The 24,987-nt window shown below is 28.7% G+C and overlaps 1 protein-coding gene across 2 annotated transcripts in view; it reads left to right on the top strand.

Moving 5' to 3' along the window:
- Window positions 1-14,805, top strand: part of LOC112595828 (synaptonemal complex protein 1) — a 44,673-nt gene extending 29,868 nt beyond the window's left edge. For both annotated transcript variants that reach the window (XM_025341199.1, XM_025341200.1), the window contains 14 exons: window positions 2,473-2,539; window positions 5,807-5,946; window positions 6,374-6,637; window positions 6,880-6,990; window positions 8,474-9,087; window positions 9,157-10,039; window positions 10,109-10,207; window positions 12,165-12,344; window positions 12,410-12,502; window positions 12,710-12,842; window positions 12,933-12,955; window positions 13,045-13,320; window positions 13,816-13,950; window positions 14,370-14,805. In XM_025341199.1, coding sequence (XP_025196984.1) covers window positions 2,473-2,539; window positions 5,807-5,946; window positions 6,374-6,637; window positions 6,880-6,990; window positions 8,474-9,087; window positions 9,157-10,039; window positions 10,109-10,207; window positions 12,165-12,344; window positions 12,410-12,502; window positions 12,710-12,842; window positions 12,933-12,955; window positions 13,045-13,320; window positions 13,816-13,950; window positions 14,370-14,540 — 3,189 coding nt within the window. In that variant the 3' untranslated portion in view covers window positions 14,541-14,805. The remainder of the gene's footprint in view (window positions 1-2,472; window positions 2,540-5,806; window positions 5,947-6,373; window positions 6,638-6,879; window positions 6,991-8,473; window positions 9,088-9,156; window positions 10,040-10,108; window positions 10,208-12,164; window positions 12,345-12,409; window positions 12,503-12,709; window positions 12,843-12,932; window positions 12,956-13,044; window positions 13,321-13,815; window positions 13,951-14,369) is intronic.
- Window positions 14,806-24,987: the final 10,182 nt, after the last annotated feature.

The following is a 24,987-nucleotide window of genomic DNA, read 5'->3' as shown; positions in this document are numbered from 1 at the left end:
TCTAGTACTTTTATCTTAAATCGCATTTATAATACCTACATATTTTCAACAAATCGATTTGATGGTGTTATATTACATAATAGTTTTATTTATTGTTTAATAGTATTTTAAAATATGAATTTAGTGGTTATTAACCTTTTAAAATAATAGTAGAATAGACATTTTCCACATCTTTAGGTCACATGTGGTTATGTTAGGCCATTACATTATACACGGTATATTACGACATTTATAAAATACAACTTAAAATTATCATTTATTGCATTTTTACCTGTAATCCAGTATTACTAGTATTCTTGTAACGATTGTAAACCTTATTCAGTATTATCTAAATCACTTTATTACGAAATTTTAATAATTAACATCTTTATAATAGATATATTATTGAATATTTTTATAAGTAAAAAACCATAAAAATTTCAATTTTACCTGTTTGAAAAAATATAATATCATGCATAATTATTGTATTGGCTTGTTACGTCCATACATTTATTATTATTTATCATTAACTCATACTAAATCTAGTTGTTACTATTTGCCCTATTTCGACAACAATATTCCCAAAGTATAAAGGTTAACTATTTTTGAATTCATCAATGTTTTGTAAAATTATCATGTGATAACTTTACAACATTTTGAAAACTTGTTAAAAATTATGGAATATGCGATCAACCAGACATTAGACGACACGTGAGAGAATTTGATTATTAAAGCATTAATATAAGCTATAAAATGTCTCAACTAATATTATAGTTATTCATTTTTATTACATTTTTATGTACATTATACAAGTATAGGTATACTTAAATATTCTATATTGAAACTGAGTGTATTCAAGCGTGTATACTATACCTACATTTAATAGCACGTATGTTCATTTTTTCTCCTCAACTATAATAACGTGTAATTTACGTTTTGGACGTTATCAAAGCATGTTAAGAATTAAAAATAAAAATAAAATAGTTGACAATCTTAACATAAAATAATAATGAATTACAACATTATATGCATCGATATAATATATAAATACCGACGTGTGACATAACATAAATCTTATGTTTTATGATTCATTTTCAAAAACAATCAACGAATTATTAGCACTCTGCTCAAGACGTTCATAGAATTTCCACCCATATCAGTATAATAATTAATATGTAGTACTTAGATTTTTTTTGTAGTGGTAGATATTTATTGCTTTGACCTCCTTCGTTTGTTTTCTCGGAGTGTATATAGCATACATACGGCGCTGTCCATTAATCAGTCGAAACGAATTGGCGGATTTCCTGTGGGGAATAGGCGTGTTCACCTGTCAAATTTGTGTGATTTCATACATGACTCATCTGCTTATGAATAAAGGCCAACAAATGTCAAATCCTAGTAGAATAAATTGTGAATGTTATTTTTTTTTCATCTCAGCAGTAGGAAGACGTATTTCAATTTACATTTGAATCCATTAGTCATTACTCATTACCATACACTTTTATCCAAAAAAAAGTCCAATGTTCTTATTGATACTAGTGACACAATAAATAAACTGGCAAATTTAATAGCATACGTATATATCACAGATCATCGATCCTGATTGTGAGCTATCGCAAGACTCATAATTTAATTTAAACGAAAAAATATTATGATTTTATACGTATATTATAACATAGATTTCATTATATTTATCTTCTTTATTTTTGTCTGTTTTTTTTTTTCAAAGGTTATAACTTATAATAAAGAATAAATATTATTATATTTTACATTATTCACAAGAATTATTCGTTAATAAAATAATAGCATGTGATACATAATTAACATAAGTATAATTTAAGTGTACAATACTATTAATGCATCAACATTTCAAACTTTTTATTATTATAAGAATAGTGAGGCGGAGAGTATAAATTTAATTTTCATAACCTTCTATAGTTTTCTGTGGTTAGAATTAAAGTATTTTGATTAAAAATTATGAAATGATAAACGGTACATTAAACAGGCTGACATGCAGCCATGCAGGTGGGTTGATCGACCGCCGTAAACAGGTGTCGAAATTAATTAGTTAGTTCAATTTGACTATGCGCCGGGTGCCAAATATATAGGTATACTAAATTAAAGCGGAGATAAAACGTGATCCGGTCGGAGGTGAAAGTGTATTTGTATGAGTGTACCGCTCGCAACAACGACTGGTTTGAAGCACCCACGACATCACGAGCGATCTAAGGTACGATTTTGGCGGGATCACGATCTACCGAGGAATCGCGTGTGCAAAAAATAATATATTAATGATGATGATGAAAAAATAATAAAGTAAATCGCTGAAGACAGCGAAAAAATGAAAGTGAACTATATTAAAAATTGAAACGTTTTGAACGTTATTTTACGCACCGAGCTTAAACGCGTCTTCACTATTATTACTATGGTATTATATACTATTATTGTTGATCGTTATCACTGATATATTTTTATTTTTTTTTTATTTTTTAGATTAAAAAGCTAAATGAAGGTTCTCAACAGTCGAGTTTTAAAAAAAAAGGACCAGTGCATAAGGTACGACTGATTACATTTTTCACTTTCAACAGCAGTTGTTACGTAACCGTTAAAAATTAACGATAATGTTTATGAAAAGTAACCTTCTAAATCATAACAGTAAATTTTTATAGATCATTATTTCTATTGATTACAATACAAAATAAACGCGCATAATAAGAATTGGAAACCGGATAATATAAACATCGAACTAAGACTTCATTTTTCAATACATCTGTAGATAACAATAAAATTGATTAGGTAATGACATAATGCTATGTACGTATGTCATATAGTTTATGAACATTTTAAAACTATTTAAATTAAACTCTAGTATAGAGTCTAGTGTCGTTTAATGTATATACATTATATCGTATATCGTTACGCGCAGTTGCGGATTTGGACTAATGACTAGTTAAACCTAACCTAACATAAAGTAACGTAAGCTATCGACACGAAAACCTCTGCGCTCGCTGTTAAATGCGAGCTTAAGAAGACGTTGAAATGTCACATTCGAACGTCACCCGCCGACTTCTACTAACGTTTATATGGTTACGGAGGTATAATATTATTAGGCATGTGCATACGTGCATCGTAAAAATGTTAGATACGCGTAACGGATGTTTTACTATTATTATAAACATATTTTGAAATGCTTTCTCCCCGTCGTCGTTATAATAAAGCTGTGGCTTGCGAATGGTGCGTGCGTCGCTTGCAATACGAATGATCGTAATAACTGCGGAAAAAATAAACGAAAAATATTAATATAATACGGTGCCTTTAATCTGTGCACGACTGTACGAGAGACGAATATTCGTGATGCCCGACCAAAACGATATTCGTAATCATATCATTATTTTTGATATTGTTTTTCAACCCGAGTGTATACCGTCGTAATGATGGGTTTGGTGTACGGGACTTTTCAATACCCGTTCTCGATGTCTGTTCAATAAGAATAAACCTTTCTAATAAAATTGTAAGTCACCGTAGCGTGTTTTTATGTTTACTTCCTCAAACATAATAATGCGAACATGTTACCCGAGCAAATTATAATTATAATGTAATTTTGTTATTTTTATGATTATAAAATTAATTGTACATCTTAAAGTAAATACTAATAATAACGTATGAGCTGTTTTTTAATAAATAATATTATAATTTACAATCGCTTGCGTACTTTCCATTTATATAGTAACAAAGTTCTGCTTAATTTAAGTTTAATTTTACTACATAAGTACTTAATGTTGTGTTATTCCAAATACATATAATTTTTAAAGTAGTCTGTACTCAATTTATAAGTCGTAGAATAATAACTTGATCAAAACCAATTATATTACATGGGAGGCGTTTAACACTTTTAATACACTTATATTTCCAGTATATTAAATCGGAAAATGAAATGTTGGCGTTTCAGAATATTGTATCAAAGAATTAAATTATATATTCGTGACAACGTATAATTGGATTTAATTTTATGTTCCATATTTTCGCATTCAAATATGACAATAATTATGATTTAAAAATAATAATATTATACACAACTAAATAAATAATAATTAAAATCGTTTAATTTTAATTAATTTTAAGAAAAAAATGAATTTTTTTTTATATAAATCTCGTATATTTTATTAATTATTGATTGGATATGTTTACCATATAATAACCGGTAACACTAGGAAGTAATGTGGATATAATATATCGATTGAAAATTACAGCGAGAGCATCTTTGGATTAAATTTAAGGACTACTTTCCATAATCAATTAATAATTTATTTATTACTATTATTTTTAATAAGTTTCATTATATAAAAACTATAAAAATACATGTAATACGTAGTATACTATATAATATTTAAATATAGGTATTATTAAATTATTACTTATTTACCATATAAATTGTACAGCACAACTTACATCATGGATTAAATATATTTAATTTTAATAATTCTAAAATAAAGCCATAAAAAATAATAAGTAATTAATTACGAAACCTTCTTTCAAATTAAAATAATTATCTTATTATTTTTTACCTGTGAGATTTGACAATTTGGACAATAATCAAAAGTATAAAAAATATTCACTGAACGTAACTACAACTTATTTAATAATATTAAAATAAAATATGAATAAAACATAATATATTTCTAAGTATAAAATAAAATTATTATTTAGTTATTGTACATTTTATTTATTGAAAGTTTTAAATCTTTTAAATTTAAAAATACCAATTTATTATTAAATAAAAGAAAAGAAAAATTAAGCAATTATAAATGTAATTTAGTTTCTATTTCTTATTGACTTATAATCTTATTTCATTAAATAAAATGTTCAAAGGAATTCAACTTATTTATTATGGTTTATATTATATGTAGGTAACTATGTAAGTGACTTAAGTTTATTACATTCTTATAACAGTATACGTAACTATTTACGTTATAATAATTATTAACTACATATAATTAAATAATAATTCCTTCATATATTAAAAACGAGTAAAATTCAACTTTCCAAAACCATTAGTGCTTAAACATATCTTCTCATTTTCGAATAATATAAGAAAACTAATAAGTAACATTATGAAGAATAGTATATTTTATTTTTGTTGAAAATAAAAATTATAAATTTTAACTATACAATTATTGTATTGATTCAAATTTTTTTATGATAAATTATTATAATTTATGTCTAATTAATACTTGGTAGCTAGTATCTACTTTTTATTAATTTTTATGTGAATAATAGACAAATCTATACTGTATTTTTGTACGTTTAATGAAATCTTAACCAAAAATATACGTTTATTACATTATTTATTTATTTATATATTTTTTTTTTTTTTTTTGAGATATATATCTTATGGCATTACACTATTTATTATTTTGAAAATTATCTACACATAGGTTATATGGTATATTGATAAAATCATTTTTACGAACAAAGTTTGATAAAAATCTAGATAATTCGCATATATTATTCATTATTAAAGTGACGAAAAACATTGATGTTCTTAGAATGACGCCTCTTCGGAAACTGGCTCACCAAAACTTACTGCCCGAATCTCTAGCATAAGTGGAATTACGATAATTTAGTATCTCGTTGAACCTATTATTATAATAAAACACGTATAGTTTTTAAACTACATTTATAATTGTAAACTCACGAAAGCTTCAAATATTTCATGTAGGAGTCTGTACAGAATAAATAATTATACATATATTTTTGTAGTCCACTCTACTGTGGCTATGTTGTTTTTAATATGCCATAAAAATTATGTTTAATCTATATAGGTACAAAAAAATATTAACAAATTCATCAAAAGCAACCATTCAAGATGTTCTTGATGTACGAAAAAAAACTGTCGAAGTCAATAACCGCATGGGAGGAAACACAGACAATTCGATAATTTTAGACAATGAAAATCAATTACCACAGGTAGGTACATTAAAAAAGTTATAGATTATTTTAACTATGCATGAAACAATCGATTTAAATCTATTTTTAACTATATGCGTATTACATTCTGTATAATTATAAGTAAATATAATATATTTTCTTTATAAGAAAATGACAACATTTTGTAGCAAAAATTCAGTTTTGTGACTTAATAATCCGCACTGATACAATAACACAATATCTCAAAAATTATATTTCAAGAAATTTGCCTTGAAGCTTATAATTTTATATTTTTCATAAATATCTACTAATTTATGCTAAATATGTATGAAATCTATGCTTACAAAATCAATGAAATTACTTAAAACTCAGAAATGAAAATTTAGAAAAAAACATACAAATATTTTAATTATTTTTACCATACAGGTAAATATATAACTGTTTCTTATGAGGATTTCATTTACAGATGGTAGACTTGGAAACTATGTTTTCATTACTTTCTGAAAAACATTCAGAGTTATTGCGTGCATACAATTGCATGCAAATGCAACAACTCAAAGACTCGACGTTGCGTAAAGACAAACGAGAAATCCAACGGTTGTCAAGTATAAATTCTGATCTTTTAGCTGAAGTGAATAAATTGCAAACTCAACTTAAAGAAACATCAGAACACAACGAACTACTTGAGTTCAGGCTTTTGGAGTTGGAAGATATCGAAACAACGACCAAAGTAATATTTAAATATAATTAAAAATTAAAATAATATTCTATCTTAAAAAAATATACATTTAAATAATGTGTTCATATATCGTTATCTTTTGCAATTTAATTATTAAATTATATATTATGCATGATGAATCCGACATTTATCACGTTCTGTATAATGACTTTTTTTTTTATCATTGAATATGAAATGTATCTCATGTGGTTGCAAAACGTTTTCATACTTATTCGAATGAATTGTTTTTATAGTTAAAAAGTCAAAACCGTGAAACCACCGAAGACATGAGCGACTCCGGTGTTATGTCACTGGCCACCAGTGATGATTTTTGCAGTGACGGAGACCAACATGAAAATGAATTAGTAAGTTATCTATGACAATGATCTTAACAGAATATACAACATTGTGTGAATAATGTGTCACATAATAAATTAGTCTTTGAAAAGCAAGGTCATAGTTTTGTATAGCCTAATAAATAATAATTTAAAATCAGTGTTTTTCTATTGTATATTAAGACTAAACGGTTTTGGTTCAATTTTTTTTTTTTTTTTTTTTGTCCTTGTAATGATAAAATAATTTTTATCTTTATTGTGAGAACAAAGTGTTACGTTCAAAATTTAACCAGAATTTTGAGTGTTGAACTCAAACAGATATTGTTTCCTGAAGTAGATATACAACAAATCATTATTTATTTTTTAGTTGGCATTTCAATTATTAAAAAGTATCAAAAATGTTTACAATATATTTTATCAAAAGCACATTCTTAAATTTAACTAAAAATAAAGCAAACATATTATTATAAATAAAAATATTCTGATAAACAAAAAAAAATAATAAATAAATAAATATTTCAATAAAATAACCAAAACATATCATGTATCATATTGTAAATAATACGTATACAAATACAGGAATTTAAAATAATAGTTACCAAATTAATTCACGATTTTTTTTTTTTTTTTTTAATACCCTACACAAAATGTTAGTAACAAAAATAATACTGCCATCTGCAGGGTAAAATTTGTATGCAACGTTCGTAACACTTTGTTGTTAATATTCTAAACAAAGCCAATATTCAAAATCATTCTCATGTGATTGTTATTCGTTTATTTGATTACCAATTTATATTATTCTAGCCATTATGTCATCGAAATCTATAGGTGTGTCGTTAATTCAACAAACCCTCTAGTCTTTATTAGAATATTACCTATTAGCTACCACTCCTATTGTAAAAAAATATCACAATATTATAAATACCATATATTCATGTACGAGATAGAATGTTTTAAATACAATAAGGACAGGCTTCAAATGGCAACGCCTAAAGTGTATATTATAGCACCATGTGACAACCTTGTAATAGGAATTTTATACTTAAGACGAATCGTGATCTGATTTAAGATTTAGTATATAATATATCTCACAAAAATTAAATGCATTTATTTAATAATAGCTATGTCTACTTTTTAATGGTTTTCCGATTCAGTACTTGGTCGTCTGTAGGTCGTACTAGTAATAAAACTATATTTTTACGGCATCCATAATGCATGGACAAGGTTATTACAGGTTTCGATTTTTACCTCCGGGGGTGCAACCGAGAGGGTTAGATGAGAATTTTCGACATACCAAACAGACATTCCTGCGGTAATAACCGTCACTGTAGAATGTAAAGGTTAACTATATTGTTATTGTTTTTAATTCTTCACATAACACGTGCACAAATGAACGACTGACACTCGTATATTATGTATAACCAATAAATATTGAACACATATAGCACATGTTTTAACTATATCACATCACATATAACTTATTTTATAAGTTTTAATTATTATTATATTTTAGGATGTAAGACGATGCGATAACATTAAACAACGACTGATGGAAATGTACAACAGTGTATGTTACTGTGTTGAAGATCGATCGACAATTAATCAAGTACTAGCTCTCATACGACATTTCGAGTGTCGTTTAATAGAAGTAAATCAAAATGATCGCCATAAACAGGCATACACTGACTGCCTTCAAGAGAGTGGTATTTTTGAAGAGGATATTTATTCAGAAGCTGTATCAGAAGCAACTCAAACTGAAAGTCCTATTGAAAAAACTATAAGTATTCTTTCTACAGATTTAACCGAAGAACTTAGAAAATTATCTAGAATTCGTGAAAAAATTGAAGAACGCAAGGTACCATTAGTTGATGATCGAGTTGCTAAAGAATTGTCGTTTTACAAAGAACACTGGCGAACTTTAGAAAGGAAAATAGAAGCTTATGAAAGCGACGGAGACGATAGAGTGAAACTTTTAACAGCAACTATCGATAGAGAATCAAGACTGGCCAGTGAAATAAAACTTTTATATGCTACTATAGACAAACTTAAAGAACAAAATCGATTGGTAGAAGAAGAAAAATGCGAATTCGAAGAGGCAGAAAACGATACTAGACTTAGATTCCAAAAGTATGTTAATGTTTATATTACGAAAAATGTATTGTTTTTTTTTATTAACGGTTTTTTTTTTTTTTTTAGGTTGGAAAACAAATATATGATATTGGCTGAGAAAAAAAATGCTCTGCAAACAGAATTAACTGTCAAAGCCCAAGAAATCGAATCACTTCGCCAAGAGTTATCTGAAGTCAATGCAAAAAAATGCGAAGCTCGTAAGCACGCGGCCTCCATGGAAGCATTGATCAATAAGTATGAGCAGCGAAATTTTGAACTTGAAGAATCCGAAATGGAAACAAAATGTAAATTACAAATTTTGGAAAATGCATGGCCGGCAATAGTGTTATGGAATATATGGCGTGTCGTGTGTAAACACTATCGCAAACCGAAACTAATGAAGACTATTGAATACAAAAAGCCTACAGAGCTGGACATAGATTACTTAGAAAAACTGCAGATTATGACTAAAGAACGAATGGAAATGGAAAAACGAATCCAAGACCTTGAATTTAAAGAAAATGTGTATCAACAGACATTACAACAGGCAGATAACATTTTGGCTAATGTCGAGGAAGGGTACAAGCGACAAATTGAAGAACTAAACTCAGAACTAACAGAAAAACAAAAACAGTTAACAGATCGTGAGAATCGGATGCGGTTATCGGCTGACTCTAGAGATAGAGAACCAGAACTCCTTGATAGAATACATGGGCTCGAAACGGAGATACGAGAACTTGTACATAAATTGAAAGCTAAAGATGTAGAAAAGCAGTCATGGGTTCGTCGCGAAACACAACTTAGAAACGACATGGAACAGTTCGTCAATGAAGTTTGCCAAATTAAATCAGAAAATGCCGTACTCAGAAACCAATTAGATTGCGAGAAAATGAAATTTAAGGACCTACAGAAAGATATTAACTTCAAACAGTCAGTGTATAATGAACTTGAGGAGAAATCTAACGCTGAAGTAAATACTTCAATAATTTAATTTATTTTCCGCAGATTAATAATTAAATCATATTTTAATATCTTACAGGCAAAAAATTACCAGTCTACTATACTAAAATTATCAAAACAAATTGATGAGTATGACGTCACAAACGGAGAACTTAAAGAAGAAGTAGAAACCCTTGAGGTAATTTTTAATTTATTGCTTTTATTATTTTAAAACACAAACATTATTATCGAGATAATTGTTTAACAGTAACAACTTTTTTTTTTTTTTTTTAAATTAATTTTATGGGCGCTATTATCATTTATATCAAGTTAAAACTTGGTATAAAAATAAAATATAATACACAATTTACAGGGTCATTTTTATAGGGGCGAAACATGCTAACTGCACCTGAACCTTGCATTAAAAAAAATACGAAAATTGATTTTGATAATTATGTATATTATTCCGTAGCATTAAAAACTGTTTGTTTCATAGAGAAAAAACAAAGGAATTCCTCAAAATATTTAGTTATGATATAGTTATAATATGTAATAAATATAACTGAAGTGTTTTCTACTTAAGAATATAAGAATAGGAACATAATTTTTGTACCATGCCACTGCTCTTAATCTTAATTTACTTCCTTGAAATATCAGATATGGAACCGTCCATAGCAGCTGTTATAACTTTTTTTAGTTTAATTCAATGACTATACTATTTTTTTTTGTTTGCTTCTGCCAAAATATAACCAGTTCTTCTGAAGTTCGTTAGTAAAAATAATAAAAGAGAATGTATTTTAAAATACATTTGTAAGTAAAAATTTATGTTAGTCTTCACAATAATGTTGCACTGTACCTCACCGTTATTTTTCCACTGAATTTGGACAATATGTGTATATATTTAGTATGAAATCTTTGAGAGATATATATTCTCATAATTATTTAAATAAAAAGCAGACTGGATGTCGAGGAGCTCGGGTGGTTAATTAATTATTATTTATTTGGGTCAAGAATTGAGCCCAATCAAATTATATTTTAGACGATTTCAATTTTTTTTACTCTTTTACAGTTTATGTATAAAACAAACTTATTTCAAACACCAAATTACAAAATCAATAATTTTCTTAGCAGAACATTTATAAATACGTAAAAGTTCCACTGATCATTAATTTACGCGGTGAGCTATTCGTTATTTATTATACTTGAACACGCACTTGAATGTACGATAGTATAATTTTTATATTTTATAGGTATTTGATTTTAATATAAATTAAATAATGAATACATACCACTAATAAAGTATAAATTATTTATTAATAACTAATATATTATGTAAATAATGTTATAATGACCAAGATTTTCAAGAAAAAAATTCAAGTATAAAAATTTAAATCACAATTACTGTAATATAGCTAATATAGGTAGATATCGATCGATATTAACATAATTTATTGTATACATACAGTAGGTATACCATGCTATAAATAAATTTAGGTTTAGATATTTAGTGAAAAATTTTATAATAGTAAATTCTGTAGAGTGTAGATACTAAATTTTGTATATGTGAGTTGAAGTATTATTATGTCCAATGACATGAACGCTTTTTATGAAAATATAAAATGATAGCTTGTATGACGACTAACGAGCATTACACGCGTATCATTTATCAGTAATAGTGTAAAAAATACTCTAATCATAATATTCGATTTATAGAATTCTTCGAGTTTAAAAACCTATAACAAAATAATTGTACAATTCCTGCACACTCAATAGTTATTCTTTTATAACTAATGGTGTTTTACTATTAAAACTATATATTTTTTATTAATATGAAAAGGTCAAGGGCCGAGAAGATAATTGGCCCACTTACCTCCTTGGCCAATCTGCTCCGGATTTAAACCAAAATAAAATAATGTTTAAAACGTTTATTAATAATATTTGTTGAAATTATAGTTGATAGACATATTGAAATTGAATAAATCAAATACATGCCTATTGGGCTTATACTCGAATATTTGTTTTATTATAAAATTGTTTATTTGTTTTGAATTTTATAAATATATCATTCTGTATAAACATTTTCAAGATAATATTTTAATTGAAAAGCTTTTTTTTCTAAGCAATTATTAACGTGATTGTTTGTTATATTTTCTTAGGCGCACGTCAAACTTTTAAGAAATGCACTAGCAGAAGAAAAAGAAATCAAAGAAAATATAACTGTTGGATTGAACCAAGAACTGTCACAGAAACAAGAAATTATTGATAGTTTGGAAAGACACATGTCGTACAACGGATCGAAAAATGCTGCCGAAGAGCTACAATGTGAAAACTTAAAAGTATATAATATTTTTCACATTTTCTTTAGCTTATCGTTTAATCTAAATTATTATATTGTTATTAGACTAACAATGTAGGAAAATTAAACTTGGAGCAAATCGGTGATAACAATCAGCACATAACGACGCCACATTTACCGAATTTAACACAATTACAGGTAATGTATTATAATGTATAATATGTTATCTAAAATAATAAGTAAAAATTAACTCATCAACAAATTGATACTTTTTTATAATATTATTCTATTGAGTACATTCAAAAATAGTTTTTTGTAACAAAAACAAAATGGAAAAATAAAATAAAATCGATTTTAGCAGAAAATTTTTATGTTATACTTATAAGTTATATTTATGTATTTCAGACATGCGATGCCTGTTTTAAATATTTTGAACCAATTTTACAAAAAGTTATGGACAATTTTAATAATGTTTTAACTACATTAGACTCGAACAGTATTTTAGATTTATCAGATGTCTCTACTAAAACGTCAGATGGTAATTTATAATCTATAAATATCTTAATATAACTCGTGTATTGCTGTTGATACACATGATCTATAACCAATATTTGTTTATTTGTTTCAGAACCTCCAAAATCTGAGAAACCCGTAAGTATATGATTTTATATCCGAAGTTTAATATTTAATATTTTTTTTAAGAAATATTTTTGCTGAATACCGACAATGGGTTTGTTTAGGTACAATACACATGTCCGCTTAAGATTAAGCAAACAGTTTGTCACCTAACCAAACAAGCAGCCATGCTGGAGGCTAAGAATTTTGAAAAAAACAAGATAATTATGATGTTGGCTGACGAACTACTATATTTATCTGAGCACGACAAGTGGAGTAGACGATTAGAATTCACGAGAGGTCTCGATTCCATACCATCCACTCGATACGCTCCTGACTTTAATTGCACGACCGTAGAAAAATACTTGAACGGTGGCACCGAGTGCACTTCGGATGAAAAGGTTAGCTCGTTGTAAAATAAAAATTTCATAACACCGTTCGATTTATACAACAATAGTCTTAAGGTCATCTATATATACATGCACATGCGCTACAGAGGTTTTTGTTCAAAATGGTTATAAAAATAATAAACTCACTGATAATGTTTGCGCCAAGTCATCGATATTATTGCGTTCGAACGTTTTCGTGGTATATTATTACGGCATATTATGACCCAATTAAGTAATACAGTTAAACACACATAATATTTTGAGCAGGTGTGTTATAATTTTTATTCCATTATTTTATAAAAATTCTTTAGAACTAAATTATAAATTTTCGTTGTGTATTCGTGACATTAAAACAAATATATTTAGTTATAATTAAATGGCAAATAGTAACTAAAAAGTAATAAAAATAAGATTTTATTGTGTTTAAAAGAAAAATGTTTAAAAATGTCAATAGCATGTTGTTATCAATTCACGGCGAATTTGAAACAAATAATATTTTGTTTTCAGAATGACGACCGTAAATATTTGTGTCTGATCAGACCAGAAAACCCTATCGGTCTACACGTCGTTAGGCAAATCGGACCAGACGGTATCATCCTGGCATGGAAATCGCCTCAACCCAACCCGGTTGGCTCGTACGAGGTAGGTCGATAGCCGTACCCATGAAAACTCAGTGCTTGACTTGTGGTAAAAAAAAAAAAGGCAGTTGGACCGAATATTCCAAAAATGTTCTCAAATATTTTAATGTGAATCTGTACTAATTTTTTCGAGTGAAACGCATAAAATAGAATGATGTTTATCCTTGCAGTGGATTAATGATCCTCCCCTCCTCAGATTATAAAACAAATCCAGAAACATCCTTTCTGTTTATTAGCCTATGTAATCTGCTCGATAAAGATAATGATTGGAGCGGCGTAATAACATTTTTTATGTCATTATAGAGTATTTATACATTCTCCAAACTATATTCCCAAGTCGATCACTGTGTTGGGTATCTTGTAATTTTTATTTAATTTTAATATTGAATAACAATGACGTTTACGATTTCATTTTGTTAAAAGCTGCGCCTGAATGGGAAGTTTGTGCAGAAGATCCCGTGTACGGGACGCTCAACGACCGTGTTGTGTCCGGTCAACCTGCAGGAACCTCTCACGATCACGATGAGCACGGTAAACGACGAAGACGGAACGGCGTCGCCGCCCATCACCGTACACCATCCATTCGTCATATAATCACCGTCAGCCGCCCATCGTCGTTTCTCTAGTCTTCAGTATTACTGCAAAAATTAATCAAAACCGTCCAACTGTGTAACACATCATATTATATAATATAATAACATGATAATAAATGATATCATAATGAATAAATAAAATCATGATATATACGACACAATCAAGTTATGATATACTGCGTCGCATGTTACGATCGTTAATGATTACATCAACATTTTGTACTTTGTTTACTTTTAATATTTTATACTTAATAGTGGAAACATTATTAATTTTTTTTTTCTATGTTATCAAATGATTAGTAAATTATATAATTATATATATATTATATTATTTATACAAAAAAAAACTGTTTTGTTAAAACAAAATATCACAACATCAAGAACACAACCTAGCCGTATATATACTATAAATATATATACCGTATATACATATACCATAATCGTGTACTCCCATTTTCCTGACCAACACCGTTTTCGGTTACCAAACGTATTCCAATTATAACTCCGCGGACAGCTATTAAAATGCATACGCAATGTATAATATTATTATAACACGTTTGGTATATATTTTAATATCATGGTTCACACCTCTTATTCGGGCTGCATAGTCGTTGTAATATATTATCGTTATTATTATAATGCGCGTATGTGTGTGATATCGACACGAAGTGTACCTACATATATACGAGTGCATATAAACTTATATTATTTTCTTATTGGATCTCATTACTGGCAAGGTTATGAATCCGATTAAGCAGCTATAATAATTGCTTCACCCCCTTTCACCATTGTCTCTCCTATGTATACAACAGCGAAGGACACGGTGACCCGTCAAAACGTGCTTTGAATCCAAATTATCTCCAGAGTCTTCGAGACTCTCGATTATCCACACATTCGTTTAGAATGAAAAAAAAAATGTTTTCGCATCCTGGTAAACCATTGACGTCCGTTGTTACACGTTTAAAACTTACCTAATGTTCGACACCGTTGAAGAAAGAGGAGGAGGGATTAGATTTTTTTAACATTTTTTTTTGTTTTTGTTTAATATTATTTGTTATGAAATTGTAGCAACATTTTTTTCGAAAATAAATTTTCATCGTGTTTAGATAGTTATTTTAAAATATAAGGCCTCAATAATTCCACCAATATAAAAGACCAATTATAAGCGTGTACCCGTACTCGAATAGTTTTCAATTAAAACTAGTCAATTTAAACCATTGTACACGAAGTTACGAGTTACGACTGCAGCTGCAGTAGTTTAGAAAAAGAAAAAAAAACAATCAAACAACGAAAACAGAAATTGAGACGGCCGCTGTAGTGGCTGTTTGCGATTAAACACCGTTTTATTACCCCGAACAAACCAACATCATTTTACAACATGCAGGCGAGGCAGTTTATTACAAAAAAGTAATATCTAATAACATTTTATTTTGTTTTCGCGCGCGATGCCCATATGATAATCAACAGAGAAAATGCTTGTTTCCAACGTAAGTAGGTAGGTACCTAGGTATGTGTATATCTATCTATAGTGATATTTACACGAAAGAAAACCAAATGATTCTTGTTTAAGTACACATGAGCGCACGACTTGCGAGCTGCGACTGATGTAGTTGTGAATTCCATGATTTTGTGAACCACGTTCAAACTCGTTTCTTTTTCTTTCTTTCAATATTCATAGTTTTCCGTTCATCGGTTCATCCGCGATAATAATATTATTATGATTACAATAAATTACAGTAACATTACGATGTGCAAGGCACATGGTCTTAAGCTTTTCATTATTTTTGGTTATAATTTACAACTTAACGATGGTGTGATTATAATATATATTTTTATCCTATTCCATTATTTTCATAATATTCGGTTTTCAACGATACGTAGTTAAAATCGATTAAGAGGAAAATTTTTCCATTGAGAACCATCATACGATTCTTTGGTGCGTCGCATAAATTAATCGACTCTTTCGTCGTTTACGTTATAGAAACTCTAACGACTAATGGTTAAATAAGCCAATAGGCTTATTTAGTTTGGACGTTTCGGTAATTCCTCCATGGACTTTGGCTTTTAAAAGGGTTGACCACAATATCAAAATTAATTAAGCGTGATTATTTAACCTGATAGGTGCACCAAAAGATGTGTGTACAAAGGTGTTTGAGTTAGATATTTAAAAAGAACAAGCTAGTATTATTAATTATCTTGTGTATAAGTTAGTAGAAACGATAATCCAAACTTTTTTAGACAATGTATACAACTGTAAACAAAAAGATTAATTTATTGCGTGTATTTTTAAGATTTAATTTTTTTCCTCCTTAAAATTAATTCTATACCAACTGCTATTTGTATAGTTTTTTTTACCCTTTTAATTTGTTGTAAAATTAATCCAAACGGGTTTTTTTAAACTAAAGCAGCTAAAACTTTAAGTATTTTAAATATTTCAAAAAGTTTTCACATTATTTTTTACATTTTGTTTAATTTTGATTTATAAGCATCTTTTATTTGATTATTTTCGGTTTGCTTTGTTTTGTTTTTCTTTTGTATCCAATTTTTCATTTCGTAAATATGTTGAGACTTAGAATGAAAATGATAAAATTAAAATTTTTTTCTTAACTCTTATGTTCTTACTCTAAGAGCATATAAAAATACATATAACTTTGTTATTTTAATAATGAATGGGACTTAATTGAATTATAATTATTTATGTAAAAATTAAAATTATTAACAACATAAAAAAAAGAAAGTTAAAAACAGTAACCAAGACCATATTATATTATTAAATTAAATTGTTGATCTATATGGTTCATAAACTGTAATTTACTTAAGTACAATGTCTAAATAGTCAAGTTTTAGATTTTAAATAATTTACCTTTCATTTTATTACAAACTTAAAGTATATTTTATCAACATGAAATAATTTTGTACTATAAAATGATTACCAAAAATACTTGGTTCTAAGTATAATATAATATTATTTTCTAAAACTTTTCTTAAATTTGACGAGTTTTATGATAAGGAAGCTATCAATCGTTGAACTTACTTTTAACGAGAAACTCTAGTAATAGAACAACTCTTAATAATAAATCGTTTTACTTGTCAAAAAATATGACGGCTAATACCGTTGATTAATGACGACTCATATTTCGGTGTACGTAACCAAGTGTGTTCAATATATACATTATAGTCAAGTGTAGTAACCTATACACTCGACCTAATGGTCAACATGAAAAGTTTTAAGATTTGAAAAATCGTACAATTTATTTAACTTTCAAAATCGAACGCAATCAATGACATGATTAAAACAATACGTATTTTAATAACATTCCATATAATATTATGTTTAATATGATTATAAAATACTTATTGCATAATATTTCGTTATGAATATTATAATATGAGTAATTCCTAAAATGGATTCATTCTTTTACGGTAACGGTAAAACAGACGAAAATGCATTTTTTTCCAACCCACACCAAATATTTCTCAACGTATCCACTACTATATTATAATACAGTGACATAGAAAATTGTCGAAAGAAGAATAAAAAATACTCACAGTACATCCTGCAGCGGCGATCGCAATCTCAGAAGCGAACAATACAAACATATATTTATAAATGTATGCAGCATAATATTTAGACCGGAACCGATTTGATTAAGTGTCTTTGAGATTTGGTAGTAATTTTTCCCTCGAATAAAAATATGAGATACTTTTAAAAATAACTTGAAAAATCATCGAATTATCAAGGCTCACACTTCTATTAAATGTAAAAAATAATTTTTGAATACAAAATTATCCTGAGTAGAAAATGTTGATGTATACAAATAATAATATATCGGTTATTTAATCAATATCCATTAATGTCTTGGGAGTGTAACATTTTTGTGAGATATTATGACTTTACATTACGCATTATACTACTAAAATCTATCTTAATACTTAACTTTAAATAATATTGTGTTAAACGTTTATTGTTGCTAATATGTTATGGGCACATTGATTGGTAGCATAATCATAGCGATTCATAAAACATACTCCCCCATCATTTTTCATATAAAAATGAATTTATTCAAACTTTGATTTTTCGAATATTTAAATATATTTAAAAGCTATATTTTCCAATTATTTAGATTTCTGTTCTACTGCTTAACTAATGGCTTGTGACGATACAAACATTTATTTTTAAAATGAAAACCCCGCTTTTTTAAAATAAATTTTTTACTTGATAAATTTGTACCTTATTCAAACTTTAAAAAAGTATTAAGTTTCTTACTTATCAAAATGTTTATAATAAGGATAACTTTTTCTAAGAATTATTTAAATAAGTAATAGAATCTACTATTTATTTATTACTCTTTATTTATTTTATTTACTTGTACCATTTAAAAAAAATATAAATGTTATCTTCAGTATTTTATTTTTATTATTTTTTAAGTGCAAATATGTTCCAATAAAACGTGTCTTATACGAATTATGGGTTTGAAAAATGTCAAATTTCGGGAAAAGTCTTTTGCAGTGAGCGATTAAAATAATATATAGGTATAAATACAATATATTATACGATACACATTTTACGTCCGAGAAATACCCTCAACATTATTTCAATAGATACAACATATACAATATACACACACACACACCTATAAATAATATATATATATATATACGAGTATATATCATACAAATATACTTATATACTTAGAGACGCACTGACCTTATTTTATATGGCATGATACATAAACATATACTGAGTGATGCATTGAATGTAAGGTACTCATTATTTGAAAAACTACTACTGCTCATGAAAATATTTTTCTAAAAAAACTATTTTCTATTTTAAATCATTATTTTATGTTTTACTTCTTTAATGATAATAACATGCATTTTCACTCCTTAATTCTAAGTAAAATATGTTTTGAAGTACTTCGTTATAAAAATCGACGAATTTCAGACGAACAGTATGGGTACAAGTTATATGTATTTAAAGTTTTCGGCGGACAAAAGGAGTGGTATAGAGGTATCTCTCATGAATATTTATTATCGTCGCCGCCCGTCGAAAACTTTAAATCTGATTTCGATAGATCGAGTTTAAACGTTTCAAACACCAGATTATCGATGACTGCACATTTTTCGAATAAAAAAAAAAAAAGAGGAGGGGTTAACACGCTCGACGGGTCACCCTGTATATCGCGTACGTACGATCTCTGTACAACGTTATTGTTGCCATACACAGACACCGTCGGTGGCTAACCCGCCGCCGGTACGTGTCGCCCGCGCATTATTCGGATTATGAGAAACTATCTCGGGTTGTTTTTTGTCCGAGCAGATACACGCACACGCACACACTCACACACACACACATCCGCTCGAAACGGAGAGACGAGACGGAGCGGGAAAAAAATAACAATGTTTATAATAATAACATCGTATATTATATTCTACACGCGCGAAACATTTGGAGCGGGCGCGTCTTATTTTAGTGCATTATACCCAAACGCACACATTTGAAAACATATACGACGTGGTGCGTGTGTGGGTACGTCGCAATAAGTACCTCCCGGGAACAATAGAGGTCGGAGAGTCACACATCATTGAACACCGCTGAGAATTTTTATATCGCGTAAATCTCGCGCGCCGCCCGCATTGTGTACCGCACATAATTTATATATATATATAATACATGTATACACGTATACGAGTGTGTACCGTGTATACAGTATATATATATATAAATATATATATTATATATATATGACGTGCTTTTGCACTACTCGTACGTGTATATTATATATTATTATATGATGTTTCTTACATTCTGTGTGCGCATGTTGTATGCACACGAGCACATACCTACACAGTATACACGTAATGTGTAAGTACTATATACTCTACGTCGTCGTCGTTAGAGACGGTTGTGCGTATATGTGTATATAGGTACAGTCACAGAGCTGCAGTGTATTCGCGTATCGTAACGCACACACGCGGGTCATCCGTTCGAATCGGATTTTTTTTTTTTTTTTTTTGGTAAAACTATTCGGGGGGAGAGGGGGGAGATTATATGGATTTTTCCCGTTTTCAGACAGGTCCGTAGTCATGGAAAACCGCGCGTTGTTACTCGAGCGTTCGCTCGCAACAGGTGCTATAACATAGTTAACTACCTATATATTATTATAACGGATATCATTATAGCCGCTCGCAAGCAGGATTTCGCATATCATAATATTATCATATTATCACGCTGTTATTGTTGTTATTTTCTCGTCACAAATCATCCCGTGACGATGGCGGTGTATTGTATATATATATATATATATATATATATATATATATATATTATAATAATACGCTTCCGTCGGTCGTTTAATCGCTCGCGTATCTTCGCTCTAATCGATCGGACTCGTCGACTTGCAAGCGGAATGACGAAAAACTTACTCTCGTAAAGACATGCGAATCATCCCCATTAACGCGCAATCACGACGACGCCCCCGTCCCAACGGGGAAAGCACCCACTGAGCGTGCGACGCGCGCGTCGTGCGATTTAGCCCCGAGAAGACGGAACGTCGTGATGACAGTACTGGAACATAATCATAGCCGTTGTGTAAACCGCGCTGTTTACGATTTAACATTTTATTATTGTTTATTCGCGTGCTGTTGTGCGGGCAAAGTGCGAAGATAACGGTAGTGTCGCGGTACTGGTCGATAGGCGCGAAGACCGAAAACGCCCGTGTTATACCATAATCGGGCATCGCGCACATCGATATACCGTTCAAACATTTTCATAAAAAAAAAAAACTGACGAGCAGTAGACAAAGTATTCTCGCTGTAAACCTCTGCCGTAGATCATAACTATACTTTAAAAATTGTTTAATCGCAAAGCGCCGTGTACAATGACTGTTGCTTAAGTGCTAACCACGAACGACACTGCCGTCTGATACGACTGAAACCAGTCGATCAAGTATGGTTACAAATTGCCTACCCGAAACGCCGTGTCTTCGCGATCGTATCTTTGTGCCATATACAATATAATATTATATTAGATATTTTTTGTTAATCAATGATCTGCATTAAAGATTTTGACTGTTTGTAACAGTCTGTGACGATTCCTTAAATATTTAACTGTCTCTTAAACATAGAATAGCGATTTGTATAAAATTGTTAAATTTTATAAGAATACAATATTATTATTTATAATATTTTAGATTTAATAGATCTGATAGTATTCCATTAGGTCGTTGTGTTCACTATAACTATAATTCATAAAATAGGTAAATTAGTATATATCATATTACGTTACTACTGTATCGCTTAATACGTGATATCGATGGAACATTAAGTATAAATATTTTATTGCACGTCGCGACAACGATGAAATATTATAATATTATAATTTATAATAAATCGATTTTATATCGGTAATTATTTTTATTTTTCATTTCGATTTAGCTTAATATATTATACATATTTTATAAATTGTATTATATAAATAGCGTATATAAATGATTTATATAACAATAGTAGTTGAGTAAATGACAAAACCATAGCTCGTTGAAAAGTCTATAAATAATATTTAACTATCTCCACAGTACACACCAATTTTAATGTCCTTCGATAAAATAGTAGCACATTCGTTGACTTCATTCTGTGACTCACACTTTGAACGGATTAAAAATATAAAACGTCGTTCTGCCGGTTCTTTATATTTAGATAATATCATCGTTTGTAAATATGGGTTAAAATAAATATACAAAAAGATTAAATTTGACCTTAGAGCTTCCGTTTGCACTTTATATGAAATTAATGTCATTTTAAAATTAAATTTAAAGACTTTGTATTTTGAATTTATATTGTACATAGCTATAATAATATGATTTAATCCATCGGATACCCAACAGAAGTGTCGTAATCAAATAAATAATATAATTTATTATATTATTTAAAATTCAATGAAAAATTGAAAAAAAAATTTACAATAATATTTATTTAAGATATGAATTCTAATTTTCAAAATAATAATTAGTATTAAATTGCCATTATACTATAATTAGCTATTTTTTAATGGTCAAGCAATTCGAATGTTAATTGTGAATATAATATTATTCGGTTATAAATTGTCCCTAAAATGACTCAATGTCATTTAAATAAAAAAATAAAATCTTTAAACTGTATTCTAAATTTATATGTTCTATATTATAGAAAAACTTTATGTTTAAATGTTTAAAGCTAAGTATAGAAAGATCGTAGGAAACCATGCATGTGGTTAATATCTTATTGCAGAGTGTTTCAAAATTATACTGATTAATAACTAATAAACTAAATAATTGTAACAAAATCAATGAATTTTAATTTGATTTGCTGTGTTTTCGTTGAGGAAAAAAATCTTTTGGAGAAGAAGTTTAATCCATATAAAGTATTGACTTTATTGCATAAAAACTTATAGTTATATTTATATAATAAATATCTATTAATAAATGATAATTCAATAACGTGAATTTCAAATTATTAAATTCGACACTATGTAGAAGTACACCCATTGATATTTATAGCTTTTTATTTTGAAAGTATCCCCTTAAGTCTTTTTGTAATATGTTATTTATTATCCTAAGTCTCCTTTGACGACGATATTTTCAGATCCGGTTATGCTGAAGTACCCATTGGCCAATTACTCGTGTATGGTATGCCAATGCTATGTAGTGTTATAAATTCAGAGTTTCAGAGTTCATTAATTTTTATTTTTAGTTATAATCAGGACGGGATCAAGGAGGTTTAGGGGGGGGGGGCTATAGCCTCGGGCCGCAAGTTGAAAGAGGTTATATTGTGTCCAATTTATCCAAATTGTTTTTACCCCCTCCTTATATAAACATTCAATTTTAACAAAAAATAACGATTTTCTTGTAATGATTTTAGTTGTTTTATTGTAATTCAAAAAATAATAATCGTAGCATGGATTGAAACTCTTTACCATCCTCATTATGTAACTACATTATTATTTCCTATACACTAAAATGGACCACAACACTAAATGTCGCTTTGCTATGAGTCCATAACTCATAAGTATATAGACTCATGGACGTAGATAAACGTCGTTAAACGCATACAAGGTTTGAATTCAAAAGGTCTCGAGAAGAAAAAGAGTGGGAAATTCATTTTCCACCCACTCCATGTGCACAATTTTAATTATCAGTGATATTTATGTGTTTGGATGACTTGGTGTAATTATACCCGCGCGGCCGCACACACACGTTTGCTGTTTGTAAATGTATATCTAGATATTTGGACGACTATGCATTCTATGCGACAGACTTTTTTTTATAACTGCTAATTACTTATATGGTTTAACAGACCATTAACTGTTTATACGACATTAATGAAAACCTACCAATACATTATTACTATTATTAAATTTAAAACTATTTTCATTGGTTATAAATATAAATTACAAATTATATAATTTACTGTGATAAAGATTACTTTATACTTATATACTAAAATTAAGTATTAAAATGAAGTAACTAATCTTAGGAAGGGCTAAATCTTCTAATTTATACCAATGATTAACTGTTCCAGGTATAGGTGATACGATATTATAGTATAATGCGAATAGGCGATAAAATAAAATGGTAGTTAAAAATCATAATATTTGTTTTTTCACTTACTTATATTATAAAAAAAAAATCTAGTTCAACACTTCGTGAAACGGATAACAAAAGAATTTTAGCGTTTGACGCGTTCTTGGTAGGTAACGGGCTATTTAAATTTTAAACCTACTTACCACTCGTTTCAATGGAAATTATGCCGCCTGTTTTAAGTCTTAGATAATTTAAGCTTTTTCAGATTATTTATCTATCCGTTGCATAAAATAATTAAACAAAGCTTCAAGACAGAAAGTGTAAGCTGAAAATTCATCCAAACATAGCAAACAACAATAAATATAAGTAATCTAATACAAATATATTATGCAAGTCATTTCCTGATAGATAGGTACATTTATTGTTTTTAGCTTTACGCCTCGCCTACGTGACGACGTCTGATCCAAAACACGTTCTAACTTTTAGATGTTTAAAAAAAATATATTAAATAAATGTGTTTTGGTTGTATTATATTAAAACAAATAAATGCTGTATTTAAAATAATTTATAATAAAGCGGACAACTTAACACGTGTTTGATTGTCGATCAGTCTTCGTAGGTATATAGGCCACGATCGCGTGTGGCACGTTATATACATTGAAAAGTTGAAAACAAAATACAATTAATTATAATACACAAAAATGATTATAGACTTTGGCACTTTGCTGGTTTTCGTGTAACCCGTCAAAGTTATAAGATTCATCACATCTGTTATAAACCGCTGCGTGTGTAATAATAATAATGATAATAAAAACCGTATCTATAATAAATTCGTCGTCGCCATCGTTATTTATGTGATCATAAAGACTGACGTTAGACGATTAGGTG

Source organism: Melanaphis sacchari, unplaced genomic scaffold, assembly GCF_002803265.2.
Source record: "Melanaphis sacchari strain LSU unplaced genomic scaffold, SCAv2.0 Contig2_pilon_pilon, whole genome shotgun sequence".
Taxonomy (NCBI): Eukaryota; Metazoa; Arthropoda; class Insecta; order Hemiptera; family Aphididae; genus Melanaphis; species Melanaphis sacchari.
The sequence above is the reverse complement of the archived record's forward strand: the minus strand, read 5'-3'. Positions and strand labels throughout refer to the sequence as shown.